At 39.0% G+C, this 17,085-nt stretch overlaps 3 protein-coding genes across 3 annotated transcripts; all 3 read left to right on the forward strand.

Annotated features, from left to right (window-relative positions):
• Window positions 1-911: 911 nt before the first annotated feature.
• LOC121863547 (cuticle protein AMP1A-like) lies at window positions 912-2,283 on the forward strand. The gene is made up of 3 exons (XM_042362240.1): window positions 912-997; window positions 1,439-1,671; window positions 1,830-2,283. Exons 1-3 carry the CDS (start codon window positions 989-991, stop codon window positions 2,011-2,013), a joined length of 426 nt encoding a protein of 141 aa, XP_042218174.1. The 5' UTR covers window positions 912-988; the 3' UTR covers window positions 2,014-2,283.
• A 7,143-nt stretch (window positions 2,284-9,426) lies between these two features.
• Window positions 9,427-11,288, forward strand: LOC121863550 (cuticle protein AMP1A-like). Its single transcript, XM_042362245.1, has 3 exons — window positions 9,427-9,532; window positions 10,514-10,734; window positions 10,852-11,288. The coding sequence occupies exons 1-3, from the start codon at window positions 9,524-9,526 to the stop codon at window positions 11,033-11,035; spliced, it is 414 nt and encodes a 137-aa protein (XP_042218179.1). The 5' UTR covers window positions 9,427-9,523; the 3' UTR covers window positions 11,036-11,288.
• Window positions 11,289-15,051: 3,763 nt separating this feature from the next.
• On the forward strand, window positions 15,052-16,108 carry LOC121863548 (cuticle protein AMP1A-like). The gene is made up of 3 exons (XM_042362241.1): window positions 15,052-15,123; window positions 15,434-15,660; window positions 15,772-16,108. The coding sequence occupies exons 1-3, from the start codon at window positions 15,115-15,117 to the stop codon at window positions 15,953-15,955; spliced, it is 420 nt and encodes a 139-aa protein (XP_042218175.1). The 5' UTR covers window positions 15,052-15,114; the 3' UTR covers window positions 15,956-16,108.
• Window positions 16,109-17,085: the final 977 nt, after the last annotated feature.

A 17,085-nucleotide genomic window follows, 5' to 3' on the forward strand; every position in this document is an offset into this window, starting at 1 on the left:
TACAGGTAATAAAAAAGAAGATTCAAACCATAACTACAATTACTCTTACCTTTTGTAAACAAGACAAGGTGTTGACCCAGAGGAGGAGGAACGCCCGTGGTAAGTGTGTTATTGTCACTGATGATCAAGTTGTACTGTACCTGAAATCCGAATCAGTTTCGAACGTTAATATTTGTTTATTATTTTTGGTCGTTTGGTAAATATATACCTATGTTAAGTAATTATTAAATAACAGTTTAAAAGTTATTAGAGTTGTTGAGTAGGTAATATTCCCTACACAATACAGTGATAATTAAAATAAAATATAATACAAAGTTGTTGGAATATTTTCAGTTACACAATATATGAAAATCCTAACGTACAATTAATACCAAAAACAATAAAACAATAAAATATATTAAGTTCAAATCAGTAGTGACGTCACACATATAGTTTTACCTCTCATAGTTGTTATTGTTGATGGACCAGTGTAATGACTACCATTGTTACGCTCTTAAAGACCTTGGTGAGTGAAGAGTAGTAATGACATTGTTTATAACGTGACGTGGCGTTTCGTACCAGTTCAATTCATGCTTCGACTCTGATGTTTAGCTGTTCTAATATCCTCAGATTTACTCGGAGTATCTTCCAGTTAATGTTTTAGATACTATCAATGTTTCGTATATAACAGTATTAGAGGTTTTCTATGAAGCTTAAGGGTTAGGAACGACCCATCCAGCCACACACACACATATACCGTGTTGAAATAAGTGCTCGCCGATTGAGCATGTTAGGAAAAAGTTAAGAGCGAAATGGAAAGGAAATAAATGTGAGAGAGAAAAACGTGAACTATAAGGCCGCGGCCTTGAAATCAAAGGTCATTGTGAATACCTGAAGTAAAATGTTGGCGGTAAAGTGTAAGTGGCAACCGAGAGACTGGCGCGTGGCTGCTGTATATATTCATTCGGGCAGCTGCGAAAGTCATCAGTAGCATTCTACACTCCCCAACATGAAGTTTGTAAGTACTGTGCCTTGTAGTGGAATATATTGTAATGAATGACAAAGATTAACTATAACCTGCCATCTATTATAGTTGTATGTATATAGTTAGAGGGCATTATATCACGCACAGTACAGGCACGAACAAAAGCTCCTATACATTTCTGATATTGGGAACGGCTGGATTGCATCGCCAAATTATATGTTTATCTGTAGATGGCGCTGTAGTATCTCATTTGGGTAATGCATCTCAAAGAAAGTGATAAATGTTACAAAGTCACATAATCCTAGATTATTCTAAGTACGCATGTCTACAGTCGTCTATAAGGCTGACTATTCTTACTATATAACCTTTTCTTCTCTGTTTGTAATGTTAAATGAAACTTAAAATAGCAAACAGACATCAGAAAACACACCATGTGTCTCAGATCTTCAATAACTTAATGTATTTTCTGTACAGGTGGTTCTCGCCCTCCTGGCCACAGTGGCCACCGCCGCTCCCCAGTACTCCGCTCCTGCCCCTGCTCCTCGCTACGGTGATTCCAGCGAGGAGGTCCCCATTATCAGGCACGACTTTGTACAGGGTGACTATGGCGGCTACCAACTTGATATGGAGACTGGCAACGGCATTAAGGTCTCAGAGTCTGGCGCTCCCGGAGCCGAAGGTGCCATCGCCAGCTCTGGATCTTACTCGTAAGTACCTGCTGAGTCATGTTTTATATAATGAAGTTTCCAAAAGGTAATACTTGTTAATTAATCTATAATTACTTTATCACTACATCTGTTAACAACGTCCTGTAGATATTAAAATGAGGCCATTTTAATACATACATTATACTCCAAACACACAGCTACACCGCTCCTGACGGCACCCCAGTTCATGTGAAGTTCGTCGCCGACGAGAACGGCTACCAGCCCCAGTCTGACCTGCTGCCAGTGGCTCCCGCCTTCCCCCACCCAATCCCTCAGTTCGTGCTGGACCAGATCGCCTTCGCTGCTACCGAGGAACCTCGCCGCTACAGCTACGATGATTAACTTACAAGCTTCTTAATTAATAAGAAGTCTGCCACAAGACGTCCGTTGAAGGATAACAGGGTTCAGGAACTAACGATACCCTCACCTGTATAAGTTGGACACCTCTAATAAGTCGTCTGGCTGTAATTAATAACTGCCTAGACTTGTGATACTTCAACAATGTCTGTCAAGTCATTGTTGAATATTTAAGTGAGTTTTTGAGTGTATGAGTGTGTGAGTGTGTAATTGTGGATGCTGTGTATTTATATTGAAATTAAAAATAAAATTTTAGCTAAAATTATTTGTTCTTTTAATTTAAATTGCCTGAAGCTTTATGTTTTAAATTCCTCAAGTAACTATTTAGTGATGATAATGTGAGAGACACGAGTGTTTTTAGGACAAGATCTGAGATAGAACATAAGAAATACAGGACTGACAAACAACAGCACAGTAGAGAGGTAGCTTTCGTAAGCCTCTGAGATGTTCTGCTGTTTGATTATTGTCTGACTTAGACGAGTTCTCTATTATGGCCTCAGCAATTTTACAAAAGAAAAATAATTGACCCCGACAATATAAACACACTTGAGGACTAAATTATAAAGCTTATCATAATAGTGACAAATTTTATAAAATATTGAAGAAAATTATAAACGTCTTTTGTGATTATTGATTGGACTTTTCAATAGTGTAATGTTCTAATTCTGTTCATCTTAATTCGTCACTTCCATCACTTTCATCACCCATTTATCTTTCTCTCTCACGTCTCCTTAGATTATTACCAATCTTCATCTTCTCCTCATCCCCATCACACGTCTCTGTATTTTCTTCGTTTATTTATCATCGTTTATCTGGCTTCATTTGCTTTCATTAATAACTATCGTTCACCTAATGTCTTCTTTTCTTCACTAATATGAGATATGTCTTCAGTTTTCCCTATAACATTCCTGCCCTTGTCTTCTGGATAATATTTGCTTCTTTCTTCCTCCTCGTTCAACATTCTTCCCACCTCACTATCGTTGGGTTAGGTTAGATTAGCATAGCATTAGGATGTTTACTTTCAGGTGGAACAAAGAATCTTCAGGTGATCTGTTGTTACCTGTTTCATTCTTTCACGTACTGTACTTCCTCCCTACGACTTTCTCTTATATTCAAAAGTGATTCTCAAGACCTCTCGCTTGTGTTGTTAAATGTCATTCTCTCTCTGGACTAAAACAAAAACAAAAAATCGTCTTATCCATTTATCTTATTTCCTTTCATCTCTGTTTCCCAGCTTTAATATTATTTTCTTCTTACATCATTATCATTATATATTTTGAATATTTTCCTCCGTTTCATTAGCCGCACATTTACAACTTAATGATATGTAATTATGACTAGTCTATAAAGGCAATTACTGTCATGTGTTATATAGTGCTATAGTTATATAGTCCTTATGAGACAGTGACATAAAGCTGTAAATGAGGAGAGATAGTCCAAGAACCATGGTTAGGTTAGGTTTGTACCATTGCGGAAAACATCTCATAACGTTGGGAAGAGTGACTAAATGAATGTGTGTGTGTGTGTGTGTGTGCATGTGCGTGTGTGCGTGTGCGTGTGTGTGTGTGTGTGCGTGTGAATAACCGGCTCGAAGCGATACCAGACGTCCGGTAGTTCCAAGAAACACCTGACTTACTTTCCCTGTTCTTCCTTTCACTTCCCCTAACACCTTTCTGGTATTCACCCCTCGGAGCCTACCAATATCATCTCTGACATCATCCACACACTCTAACTCACTGATGGTAACGAATTCAACGCTTTAAAAGTCAATAGGCGAATGTGTACTCTCAGCTATTGAGTTATAAGGCTTTGTTGACTTAAGTTCGGGTTTTCGTAAATGTTCTTGGCAACTTCAGACATTAATTTAATTTTTACGAGAACTTCTTGGATGTTGTAAGTCATGTTCGTTGATTTAGATGATACTTGTGAGTTTTTGTGAGGCCGGAAATACTTAAAGTAAAATCGATTATATCAGGTTACATTAGTGTGTGTAAGAGAGAGAGAGAGAGAGAGAGAGAGAGAGAGAGAGTATTGTGGGAGGTGGACGATTAGTGTTGGTGGCATCAGACAGCCTCAGACTTCATACCCAGCTCTACTATGTTATTCATGCTTGCTACAACGTTTATCTGACATATGAATTTGCATCCTAATGATAGTCATGTGTGGAGGGACGGTAAATCTGTAGGCAACTAATTTGACCTTGTTTATCATAGGTTGTGAGACTCGGTATAAAAACTGGTTGTGAGGGAGTAAGAGACCGTGTGTGTGTGTGTGTGTGTGTGTGTGTGTGTTAAGAGAGGTCTTGGGATTGACTATGCTAAAAACGTAAATACGAAAGATGGAATTTGACACTAAAACCTTCGTAATGTACTTGTGAAACCCATTTATCCTTATCTAATCCTCTTTACGGAGAGTTGGAACCCACTCAGAGCCATTCTCCTATACTTATACTAAACAAGACATAACGATTATTTATTTTGCATGATCAAACGTTAATGAATAATATAAATCAAAATATTATTATCATTTCAGAAAGTATGATACAGAGGCACTAGAGAAAGTAATAATAATATGATACATTACTCCCATCATTATTATTCCTATCTACAATGACTGGTTGTGGTGTTCGAGTGACCTTCCTTGCGCCCGTGGTTGTATTCGTGATAGTAATTATTGTGGTGGTGGGCTAATTCAGAGTGGTGGTAGTAGTACTGGAGTAGTCGTAACATTGCTTGTGGTTATAACATCGGTTGTGGTCGTAAGATGGATTAATTGTGGATGTATAATATTAGTTAGTTGTGGTAGTAACATTAGTTAGTTATGGTCGTAATATTAATTAGTTGTGATCGTAACATTGGTTAGTTATAGTCGTAATATCGTTTATGGTCGTACCTGTGTTCGTGGTTATGGCCCTGTGTTGATCATCATGGCGTGAGTCTTCCTCGGCCCTCAGGTAAGTCTCCGTTAGCCTTCATTAACCACCTGTTCACTGAGGTAATGTCCCCGCCAGGTTGAGTCTTCGTGGAGGACACCTTCATCTTCCACTGTTCCTGGGGTCACCTTCTCCAGGAGTCCTTCGTGTCTTCCCTCCTTCACACACCTCCTCGTGCCTGTTGGTGTTGTGTGATAATATTAAACAACGATAATAAAGTATTAGGTAATAGCTGCCTTAAGCCGCACTAAAGAATACACCCATTAGGCAGGTCAAGAAAGATATAAATTTGAGCTGACTGAACACAAGTCGAGATTATGAATACAGAAACTGTTGAGGGATATTCTTGATATTGCTCGACATTATAATCTGAAAAAAATTTATACAAACGCAGAATCGTGGAGAGAGAGAGAGAGAGAGAGAGAGAGAGAGAGAGAGAGAGAGAGAGAGAGAGAGAGAGCGTGGATATACTGTAAGTAGCGTACCTAATGAGTTCACTTGGAGGTGGTGCAACACCTGTGACCCAGGCAAGTTAACCAATGAATGAAGGATAATATTCATGTTACAGTCTCAGGTACTAACACGCGCTTGCTCACACACACACTCTTTATATATATATATATATATATATATATATATATATATATATATATATATATATATATATATATATATATATATATATATATATGTATTATCATATTTATAAACAATAAAGTTTATTAATGATTATTATCATTGTATACCCGGTAAAAAGTTCCGCGTGTACCTGCTGTACAATAAGGCTTCTTTACTCCAACTGCTGTTGTCAATCTCAGTCCGATCTTAATGTTGTACGACAGTTTGGAACAATGCTCAGGTGTCTGGCTGAACACCTCTTCTATCAGCTTATCACTTCTGGCGGCGTACGATGCCACCTTTAACATTCTTTAAATACAACCCCGTCGTATTTTCATCCCTTCCCCTACTTTGTAACTACCCCAATCGAGTTACTTTTTATTCTAAGTAATTTGTTATTTTTTGTTCTTAATCATTCCCTTTCCCACATACACGGTAGATATAAGACTACGCGATTCCTCTGTTTCTAAGGTGAGAGTATTGAACCCTGCAGGGAAGGGAACTCATAACCTCTAATAGCTCCAGCAATTTACTTATTTTTTCCTCTCAGTCTCTGTTCTAATTTCAGAAGGTCAGAGGTCAACACTACATAAACACATGATATGTTCTGTGCTTATGTTAACCCCTGAGTACATTACCTTAGCTTAGCTCTCTGAGTACAATGACTTAAGCCCCTTGAGTACAGTGCCTTAGCTTAACTCTGATTACGATGACTTAACCCCCTTGAGTACAGTGCCTTAGCTTTAACCCTCTGATTACGATAATTTAACGCCCTTTAGTACATTGCATTATTTTAATCTTGAGTACGATGATTTAATCCCTTCATTAAAATGCCTCAGTGACTTCAGTACGATGTGTTAATACTTTAAATTCAATTAACTTTTTCTTCCAATATGATATTTTTATTCTGACATGTTAAGTCGTCGAGATCAGTGAATTAACTTCCAACTAATCCTGGTGTAATATGGTAAGAAAAATATGTTGCAAAAATAAGGGGAAGCAATTTTAAGATTCAAGCTATTATTATTATTATTATTATTATTATTATTATTATTATTATTATTATTATTATTATTATTATTATTATTATTATTATTATTATTATTATTATTATTATTATTATTATTATTATTATTATTATTATTATTATTATTATTATTATTATTATTATTATTATTATTATTATTATTATTATTAGTAGTAGTAGTAGTAGTAGTAGTAGTAGTAGTAGTAGTAATATTTGTAGTAGTAGTAGTAGTAGTCGTGGTTATTATTATTAAGTAAATTTTAATACATTTTTAGAAAGGTTTGATGTAATTTATTCTTAACCAATAGTGACAATAATCCTCTTGAAATATTTAAAGAATTTACTCGTGTAAGATCTGGTGTGAGTCATGATAATATTAACATATAAATATGACTTGTGAGCGTCAGATTATCTTAGTGTGACACCGCCTTACGACACATATCCTTCATATGGAAGAAGATCGATTTAAACCATGTGACAATGTTTATATTTCTTGAGATTTACGATGATTTGATAAATAAACTGGGGATTTACCTCACGGATTTACAGAGCACCGCATGGATTTACAGACCACCGCACGGATTTACAGACAACCTCACGGATTTACAGACCACGTCATGGATTTACAGACCACCGCATGGATTTACAGACCACTTCACGAATTTACAGACCACCGCACGGATTTACAGACAACCTCACGGATTTACAGACCACCGCATGGATTTACAGACCACTGCATGGATTTACAGACCACCGCATGGATTTACAGACCACGGCATAGATTTACAGACCACCGCATGGATTTACAGACCACGGCATAGATTTACAGACCACCGCATGGATTTACAGACCACGGCATAGATTTAGAGACCACCGCATGGATTTACAGACCACGGCATGGATTTACAGACCACCACATGGATTTACAGACCACCGCATCGATTTACAGACCACCGCATGGATTTATAGACCAACACGGATTTACAGACCACCATGGATTTACAGACCACCGCATCCAAACCACCGCATCAGTTTTGCACATCGATTTACAGACCACTGCATGGATTTACAAAACCTGCATGGATTTACAGACCACGCATCGATTTACAGACCACCGCATGGATTTACAGACCACTGCATGGATTTACAGACCACCGCATGGATTTACAGACCACCGCATCGATTTACAGACCACCACATGGATTTACAGACCACCGCATCGATTTACAGACCACCACATGGATTTACAGACCACGGCATGGATTTACAGACCACCACATGGATTTACAGACCACCACATGGATTTACAGACCACCACATGGATTTACAGACCACCACATGGATTTACAGACCACGGCATGGATTTAAAAAGGAATAATATCGGTTCGTGTCTCTCTAGGCTGGGGGTGGGGGCAAACAGCTCACATTTACCCGTCTGTATCGATCATTCAGGTTATGTAATGGTATACTTTTTGTCTTTTTTTGCCTTGGAGTTAAATCCTGAAATACCAGCTGTAACCTGAATAAATCCTACCACTAGATATTGTTTGAGATTGAGTAGTTAGGATATATTAATGTGAGAATAAATTGATTAGGATTGCATTGCTTAAGGTTATGTGGTAAGAATATATTATGGGAATTACTCATAGCGGTACACTTGAAAATAAAGGACTTTTATATAATATAGGATGAACAAGGGTGAGGAGGACTTGATCGTTGGTTACACTTGAAGAAAAAAAACATCGTAAACAATACAGGATGAACAAGGGTGGAGGAGACTTGATCGTTGGTTACGCTTGAAAAAAAAAACACGTCGTAAACAATACAGGATGAACAAGGGTGGGGGAGACTTGATCGTTGGTTGCACTTGAAAAAAAAAATCTGTCAGACCAGGCGTGGAGTAAATTGGATTGACTAGATGCAAAATAAACCAGATGATTTTCTTTTCTCTTAATGATATAAACATAAACCTTAGATTAAAACTTGTTAGGTAATTGGTGACCTGGATCACCTATTAATTACTAATACAATACATTCCATAAGTCTTAACCTTTTTTAGGGTGAATGGGTTAAAACATCGTCTTTGAAGGGTTTAATGTTTGTCCTCGAAGAAGTAAACCCTCATCCTCAAAGGGTTAAACCATCGTTCTTTTCTGTCTCGGTTGTGTGTGTTTGTGTGTGTGTGTGTGTGTGTGTGTGTGTGTGTATGTGTGTGTGTGTGTGTGTGTGTGTGCGTGTGTGTGTGCGTGTCCTTAAAGTCTAATTTCGGTAACATTAATCTGTGAAAGAATTCAAGACACTTAAAAAGCACTGAATACCATTAAATCAGATGCAGATAATACCGAGTTGACTTATCGGTCGAAACAGTGACTAGAACTTACCTGACATAATATCCCGGTAGATACAGTTCCAAGTATAAAAGCGTTTGATTCAATGTTTAGTTGTATAAATGTACTTTTGCCGTTTATTGCAAATTGGTGTCGATGTTAACAGAGTTTATTAAAATTGGTATCGATGTTAAAAATGTTTTCAGTGTAAGTTGCTCAAGTCTCACGCTATATATTTCAGGTAGGCAAGAAAGCTAAGAGGTGTAAAGGAATATTTTGCTACAACTAAGAGAAAAAAAAACGTACATGAGGTGCTGCAGCTAGTGACATTCTAAGTGCATGAAGGTATAGTGTTGCAACGGAACTATATATCAGAATGGAAAGGAGGATTGTGTGTGTGTGTGTGTGTGTGTGTGTGGGCGAGGCACATCGACCTTAATTTCGTGGCCTTGAAAATCAAAGGGCAGCGGATAATCTAGAGCAAGAGCTGTGTCCAAGAGGAAACTGGCAACCTAAGCCCTGACGACTGGAGAATATATATATCCCAGGTCGGGGTCCTCCAGCCATCAGTCTCTTCCTGTACAAGCCAAGATGAAAGTCGTGAGTACTTGCAGTGTTTTGTTTACTATAAGATTGATCAAAACAAATGAGATATATAATGATTTCTCTCTAGGTATTTCTCACGTAACAAAATCTACAAAATCCTGATAAGAATTGTGTGATTTGGTTATCTTGTTCAGTCTTAACTATGCTAAATCCTAGCCTGATCTACGCTGTTGAGGCGAGGCAAACTTGCAGTATGTTAGGTCAGGTTTTCTAAGTTTCATCAGGTTCGACTTAGGTGTATAATGAGAGTATTGCCAGGTACCTCACTCATCGTTTGGTTCTTTCTGTCTGAAGGTAAATATTCTTCAACTAACCAATTGATAGTTTTGATTATTCAGTTACTTAGATCTTGTAAATCAAACCAGTCCCTTAATTAGTCGATTAGTTACCACGATAACTTGGAACAATAACTGACTATAGTTTGTGACCGAAATTTTGCCATGTGTTTAGAATTATTTAATTTACGTGTGTCTGTATAGTTACTGTGTTGTAGTGGTTAGTTCTGGAGCCTTACAATTTACCATCACTTTCTGAAGGGTTCCACATTTAAGACCCACCAGGACACTGACCTGTGTTCTGAGGTTAAGTCTGGCAGCTACTCGGGCTGGTGGTCGTTAACGATGCTCATATTGGCGAGATAGTTATTTGGCAACTCTGAGTAATCCACGGCGCCATTCTGATGGGAAAGATTTCTATTATCTCTGCTACATTTTCTGTGTGTCAGTAGAAATAAAATAACTGTCATATAGTGCGTCAAGAGGCCTCTATATGTAGTAAAACAATTTGTTAATATACGAACGCCAAAAGTAATGACACACAGATCACGAAAGAAACTGCAGCTACAGATTACGGCTCAGCGCGTTGGATCTACCATACTACACCACGAGGCTAAGTTTTCATATCTTAAGTTGTGCGTCTCTCGGTCATTATGCCATTTCGCAGATGCAGCAATAACCAACCATTACTCTGGCACAGGCTGTCCTCGCCCTACTGGTTGCCGTGGCTGCTGCCGCCCCTGACTCTCCTCGCTATGGGGAATACTCAAGCGAAGAGATCCCCATCCTGGTGGACGAACGTATCCAGGAGGATGACGGCAGATACAACTATGAAATAAAAACTGGCAATGGCATCTCCCTCTCCCAGTCTGGTTCCCCTGACGGACCCGAGGGAGCTGTGATTAAGGCTGGAGAATACTCGTGAGTATTGAAATTATGGTTATGATTTTTGTTGCCGTTGTTGTTGCTGTTGAATTAGTGATTAATATCGAAACTTGGTGCCGCACTTGGTGTTATATATTGGTATCTTTTCCACAGCTACACTGCTCCTGACGGCACCCCAGTTCACGTGAAGTTCGTCGCCGACGAGAACGGCTACCAGCCCCAGTCTGACCTGCTGCCAGTGGCTCCCGAGTTCCCCCACCCAATCCCTCAGTTCGTGCTGGACCAGATCGCCTTCGCTGCTACAGAGGAACCTCGTCGCTACAGCTACGATGATTAGAGTAAAAGCTTCTTCGGTTATAAGAAGTCGACCGCAAGGCTCTTGTTGAAAGTGAACAGGGTTCAGGACATGTCCTAACCCTTGGCAAATCCATCCCTCGAGCAGCCACGGTGTTCCCCATCAAACAAGTGCCCCCACCTGATTGATTATGCGAGTGTTACGTTCTGTCTTATTAACTTATTGGAATGAATTTGTATTTATTTCTACTTGTTTGTTCGCCATGCAAAGTGCAAAATAAACCTGGTAATTCTTATCCATCTTGTTTTGATATGATTCCATTGATTTGATTTTGTAGTTGGATTAAAAATGTCCCCAAACTTAAAAAAAATATGACATATTTTGTATATAACATTACTCATGAGGTCAAGACAACTAACACCACAAGAAAAATAAGATAAATGCACTAAACTTATGTGTACTATATTATCATATTCACAGTCAGTAGAGCTAATGTTTCACTGAAGGCAAATACTGCTACTGAAGTGCTGAAGGAAGTGCCAGTCTCTGTGTTTTAGGATGGTGACTACGAGAGATGGAATAACATTAGTGGCCATAAAAAACTTGCACTGAGCCACCCAACAGTTAATGTGAGGAAGAGTGAAGGCGTTAAATGTACCAAGTCAAGCCACATCAAAGGGACATAAGATTTATTAACTGGAGTGAGTTGATGATTCTCTCTCAGTGTGGCAGTGTTTCTTGTTAACTGTAAAGAAACTGGGGAAAGTAATGATATCAATTCAACCACAGCCAGAAGCACTGATCTGACATTATACTTACAGCAAAAAGAAGTATGTGACCCTTTGAAGGCGATGATTGAAGATTTAAGTGATGAATGGAAATAACACGCTTGACGGAGTAGGAGGCAGCGTTGTGATAAAACCTTGAGGGCGAGGTGCTAGGGACAGTGTACTCGTGGCGTTGTGCTCTGGGTGTGAAGGCTCAATGGTAAGAGAATGGTCGAGTGATAGTAGGTAGAAGAAGGTCAAGGGAGGGGAGGTGACGCAACAACTGCTTGCCTAAGAACCTGAGGGGAAAAAAAGCTTGAAAATTTTTCTAATGCAAATTGGGGTTTGTGTCTCAGATGTGACAGGTTAATGTTTTACACGCACCACCACTCCACTCTGAATATAATTTCTAGCTGTAAATGTTTGGACGCTCGAATATTTTTGTTGTTTGACTGTTTGCTTGTGAGAGACTTCTTATGCAAATTAAATATATAAATGATTATGAAATTTAAATATAAAAGAGATAATATCACCTGTTACCATTAGCATCACTGTAACTGAACTTTATAAGCAAAGTAAAGAATGCCCGCCTGGCATAGTGGTGTATGTCTCAACCTTGTCATTGGAGTAAGGTGGTCACAGGAGTAAGGTGGTCACAGGAGTAAGGTGGTCACAGGAGTAAGGCGGTCACAGGAGTAAGGTGGTCACAGGAGTAAGCTAGTCACTGGAGTAAGGTGGTCACTGGAGTAAGGTGGTCACTGGAGTAAGCTAGTCACTGGAGTAAGGTGGTCACTGGAGTAAGCTAGTCACTGGAGTAAGCTAGTCACTGGAGTAAGGTGGTTACTGGAGTAAGCTAGTCACTGGAGTAAGCTAGTCACTGGAGTAAGCTAGTCACTGGAGTAAGGTGGTCACTGGAGTAAGGTGGTCACTGGAGTAAGGTGGTCACAGGTGGTCACTGGAGTAAAGTGGTCACTGGAGTAACCTGGAGTAAGGTGGTCACTGGAGTAAGGTGGTCACTGGAGTAAGGTGGTCACTCACGGAGTAAGGTGGTCACTGGAGTAGTCACTGGAGTTAGGTGGTCACTGGGTAAGCTAGTCACTGGAGTAAGGTGGTCACTGGAGTAAGGTGGTCACTGGGTAAGGTGGCTGGAGTAAGCTAGTCACTGGAGTAAGCTAGTCACTGGCTACAGGTGGTCACTGGGTAAGTCACTGGAGTAAGCTAGTCACTGGAGGAAGCTAGTCACTGGAGTAGGTGGTCACTGGGTCACTGGAGTAAGCTAGTCACTGAGTGTGGTCACTGGGTAAGGTGGTCTGGAGTAAGTACTGGAGTAAGCTAGTCACTGGAGTAGTAAGGTGGTCACTGGAGTAAGGTGGTCACTGGAGTTAGGTGGTCACTGGAGTAAGCTAGTCACTGGAGTAAGGTGGTCACTGGAGTAAGGTGGTCACTGGAGTAAGCTAGTCACTGGAGTAAGCTAGTCACTGGAGTAAGGTGGTCACTGGAGTAAGCTAGTCACTGGAGTAAGCTAGTCACTGGAGTAAGGTGGTCACTGGAGTAAGCTAGTCACTGGAGTAAGGTGGTCACTGGAGTAAGCTAGTCACTGGAGTAAGGTGGTCACTGGAGTTAGGTGGTCACTGGAGTAAGCTAGTCACTGGAGTAAGCTAGTCACTGGAGTAAGGTGGTCACTGGAGTAAAATGATCGAAGGAGAAAAATGGTCGAAATTACTTGTAAAAATTTAACAATGGTCTAACCCTCAACATGGAGGCTTGAGTACAATGACCATTTCTCTTGACGATTAAGCTTTAAAATTGACCAATGTAAAGAATATTATCTGGCGCGTAGCTGTAACTTCCCCATTAAGCTGTGAGAAATTGACTTTAAAATATACTTTGATTTTGACCACAGTCTAAATGTTAAATAAAACTTTCTATTGTAATATTTTCGTAAAGATAAGTTCATAATTTAGGTACAATAAAGTATGAACAAATAAACTAATCCCCAAGAGGTACAAATTTTAGCACCTGATCAACTGAGAGATAAATTAACTTAATCACCTAAAGGTAAGACGCATCTAAACCGGGGATATTAACCTGACCACTAGATCATAAAGGCTTATTAACAGACGTAGTGGCTACATTAACATTAAATTAACCATATATTTACTCATGTTATGTTTAATTTAAAAAAAATTGTAGGCACTGACATCATTTACATTAACCCAAGTTACTAAGAGTCAAAATAACTTCCAAAGATAAAGTTTGGGCCAAAAGATAACATTTCCGTAATAAAAACAAATATCTCAATCCTGAAGTGAAGTTGAAGCAGATAATGTTGAGGATGTGTTCATAGATATTATTACTTGTTATAAGGATGTATTTTGCTTCTAGGGAGGAGGAAGAGGGGGAGGAGGAGGAGGAAGAGGATTAGGAGGATGATGATAAGGAGGAGGAGATGGAAGACAAGGAAGAGGAGGAGGAGGAGGAGGAGGAGGGAAGTAGGAGTAAGGGGAGGAGGAGTAATAGAGGGAGGAAGACAAGGAAGAGGAGGTGTAACAGAAGGAAGAGGAGAAGTAAGAGGAGAGGAGAAGAAAGAATAAGAGGAGGAAGAGGAGGGAAGTTAGAAGTAGGGTTAACATAGACTTAAATTCCTGTATTAAATTAAGCTCCGTCAATCAGTTATACCAATCCTTCAAAAATCCTCCTCGTATATCTAAGAATTTTATAAAATATACTATTTATTATTTGCCATTTAATCCATTTTATTATATTATAGACTTTATGAGTGTTGTTCTTATCTCTCTCGTTGAACCAAAACACAGCATATTATCCCGAGTTATTTTCACTAAGAACAAATCAATTACCTGTATTTAGTGAACATTTTCAATCAGTATATTCACCTGATCGACTTACTGTGTTCGTGTGGTAGAGACCACGTCCGCTGCTCACTAGTTACTAATATATATCAACCGTTCGACTCGGCCACAATAATTCAGGGTTATTAAGCCTTTCAGCGTCAGGGGACTGTATAGCTTTACCTGCTGACGCCACTTCCAAAATTCAGTATCACACCTTGTAATTTCCCGAATATTCAACTTGTCTCATTATCTACATACGTGGTGCATGTTTTTGCAATGAATACATTAGTCAGAGTAGAAAGGCGACCACAACGTGGGCGAGGAACATGATCTCGAGTTTATAGCTCGACCTTGAAAACGAAAGATCATTGAGTAATCTAATCCAGAGCGATGGTTGACTTACAAGGTATAACTGGCAACTGTAGCAAAAAGCCTGGGACTGTGCAGTATATATATGATAGCTGGGAAGATGTAGTCATCAGTGTTAACAGTACCTACCAGTATGAAGTGTGTGAGTACCTGAGATACTGAGTGTAAAAAGGATTTAGATAAGCATATATATATATATATATATATATATATATATATATATATATATATATATATATATATATATATATATATATATATATATATATATATATATATATATATATATATATATATATATATATATATATATATATATATATATAGATATATATATATAGATATATATACTATACATGTGTGTATATACCTGTGCACATGGTTTTCTTCATACATAAAATCGTTAGTATTTAATACCGGTACATATTCTTCAATTCTTGTAAATTACACAGGTGGTTCTTGCCCTCTTGGCCGTCGTGGCCACCGCCGCCCCCCAGTACGGAGCTCCTCCTCGCTACAGTTCATCAAGCAAGGAGATCCCCATCTTGAGAGATGAGCGGATCCACGAGGAGGACGGCAGATACAGCGTCGACGTGGAGACTGGCAACGGCATCATCCTGTCTCAGTCTGGCTCTCCCAGTGGCCCTGAGGGAGCTGTGGTCAAGGCTGGACAATACTCGTGAGTATCGTAACATGGCGCGAGTTGTGCAATTCATTCAACAGTTTAATTCTATTTTTATAGAACACAGCGACATCTGAGCAGTATGTGATACACACTTTAACTTTACAGCTACACTGCTCCTGACGGCACTCCCGTCGTTGTGAAGTTCGTCGCCGACGAGAACGGCTACCAACCTGAATCTAACCTGCTGCCAGTGGCTCCCGAGTTCCCCCACCCAATCCCTCAGTTCGTGCTGGACCAGATCGCCTTCGCTGCTACAGAGGAACCTCGCCGCTACAGCTACGATGATTAGAGTAAAAGTTTAACTGACGATAAGAGGTCTGTTATAAGACTCTTGTTGAAAGAAAAACGTTCAGGATTGAATCATGTTGTTGGAGTCTGTGTATATATGAACTGATCTGTATTTATTATAATATGCATAATAAAATCGTAAGATTTATCATCATACTGTACCTAATTTATCAGCGCCTCATTCTCACAGCAAAAATGAACCAGAAAATTTTGCGTTAGCAGGTCACAACTTCCTCACTAACACTAAAGAATGTTCCCTGTGTTTATTATGGTAGCATGATGGTATCACTATGGATAAACAATATAACAGCACTATAAAATTAATGAAGCTCTTAAATATACTAAAACAACATGTTATAATTACGATAAACTGTCCGATAGAAACACTATACACAAGTATGTTAGTGAAGAATTGTTTACCCTGGACAAGTTGTACCCTTTCTGATATGACTGAAAAAAGTTTGCGTCTGAGGGATGTTGGTGTCGATGTTAGTGTAGCTGATATTATAGTCACAAACACGGCCTACAAGCTGCCCCTTAAAGACATACATACATACCTACATACATATATACATACATACATACATACATACATACATACATACTTGCATACTCTCCATTATGCACTCATTGAATAATTAACACTACTGTAATAGGCATTCCTACAATATCATCTCAGGCCACAGCTACAGTACTTCATTATCGTCTCCCCACACAGTCCAGCATCACCCATAAGCAACGGTGTATATAACAGACAAGTATGGATGGTAGTTGACTCACTGACCAATAGAAAAAGGGACTAGAGTGATGACAGGAAAATCCGCCAAAAAATACTTCTCTAAGTTTCTCACTGACTAAGTTTCTCATTAAGTTCCTCAGTGATAAGTTCCTCAATGACTAAGTTTCTCACTGATTGAGTTTCTCACTGGCATGATGTTTCCTACTTTTAACACCAGAGGTCAGTCTTGTAGTGTTATTGCACACACACACACACACACACACACATACACACACACACACACACACACACACACACATACACACACAAACAACCACTGTCTTCTTTCTCCCGAAGAATCATTATACCAAATTATATTAAATTTTCCGTATAATTGTTCAGACATAATATAA

Source organism: Homarus americanus, unplaced genomic scaffold, assembly GCF_018991925.1.
Source record: "Homarus americanus isolate GMGI-L3 unplaced genomic scaffold, GMGI_Hamer_2.0 scaffold41366, whole genome shotgun sequence".
Classification (NCBI taxonomy): domain Eukaryota; kingdom Metazoa; phylum Arthropoda; class Malacostraca; order Decapoda; family Nephropidae; genus Homarus; species Homarus americanus.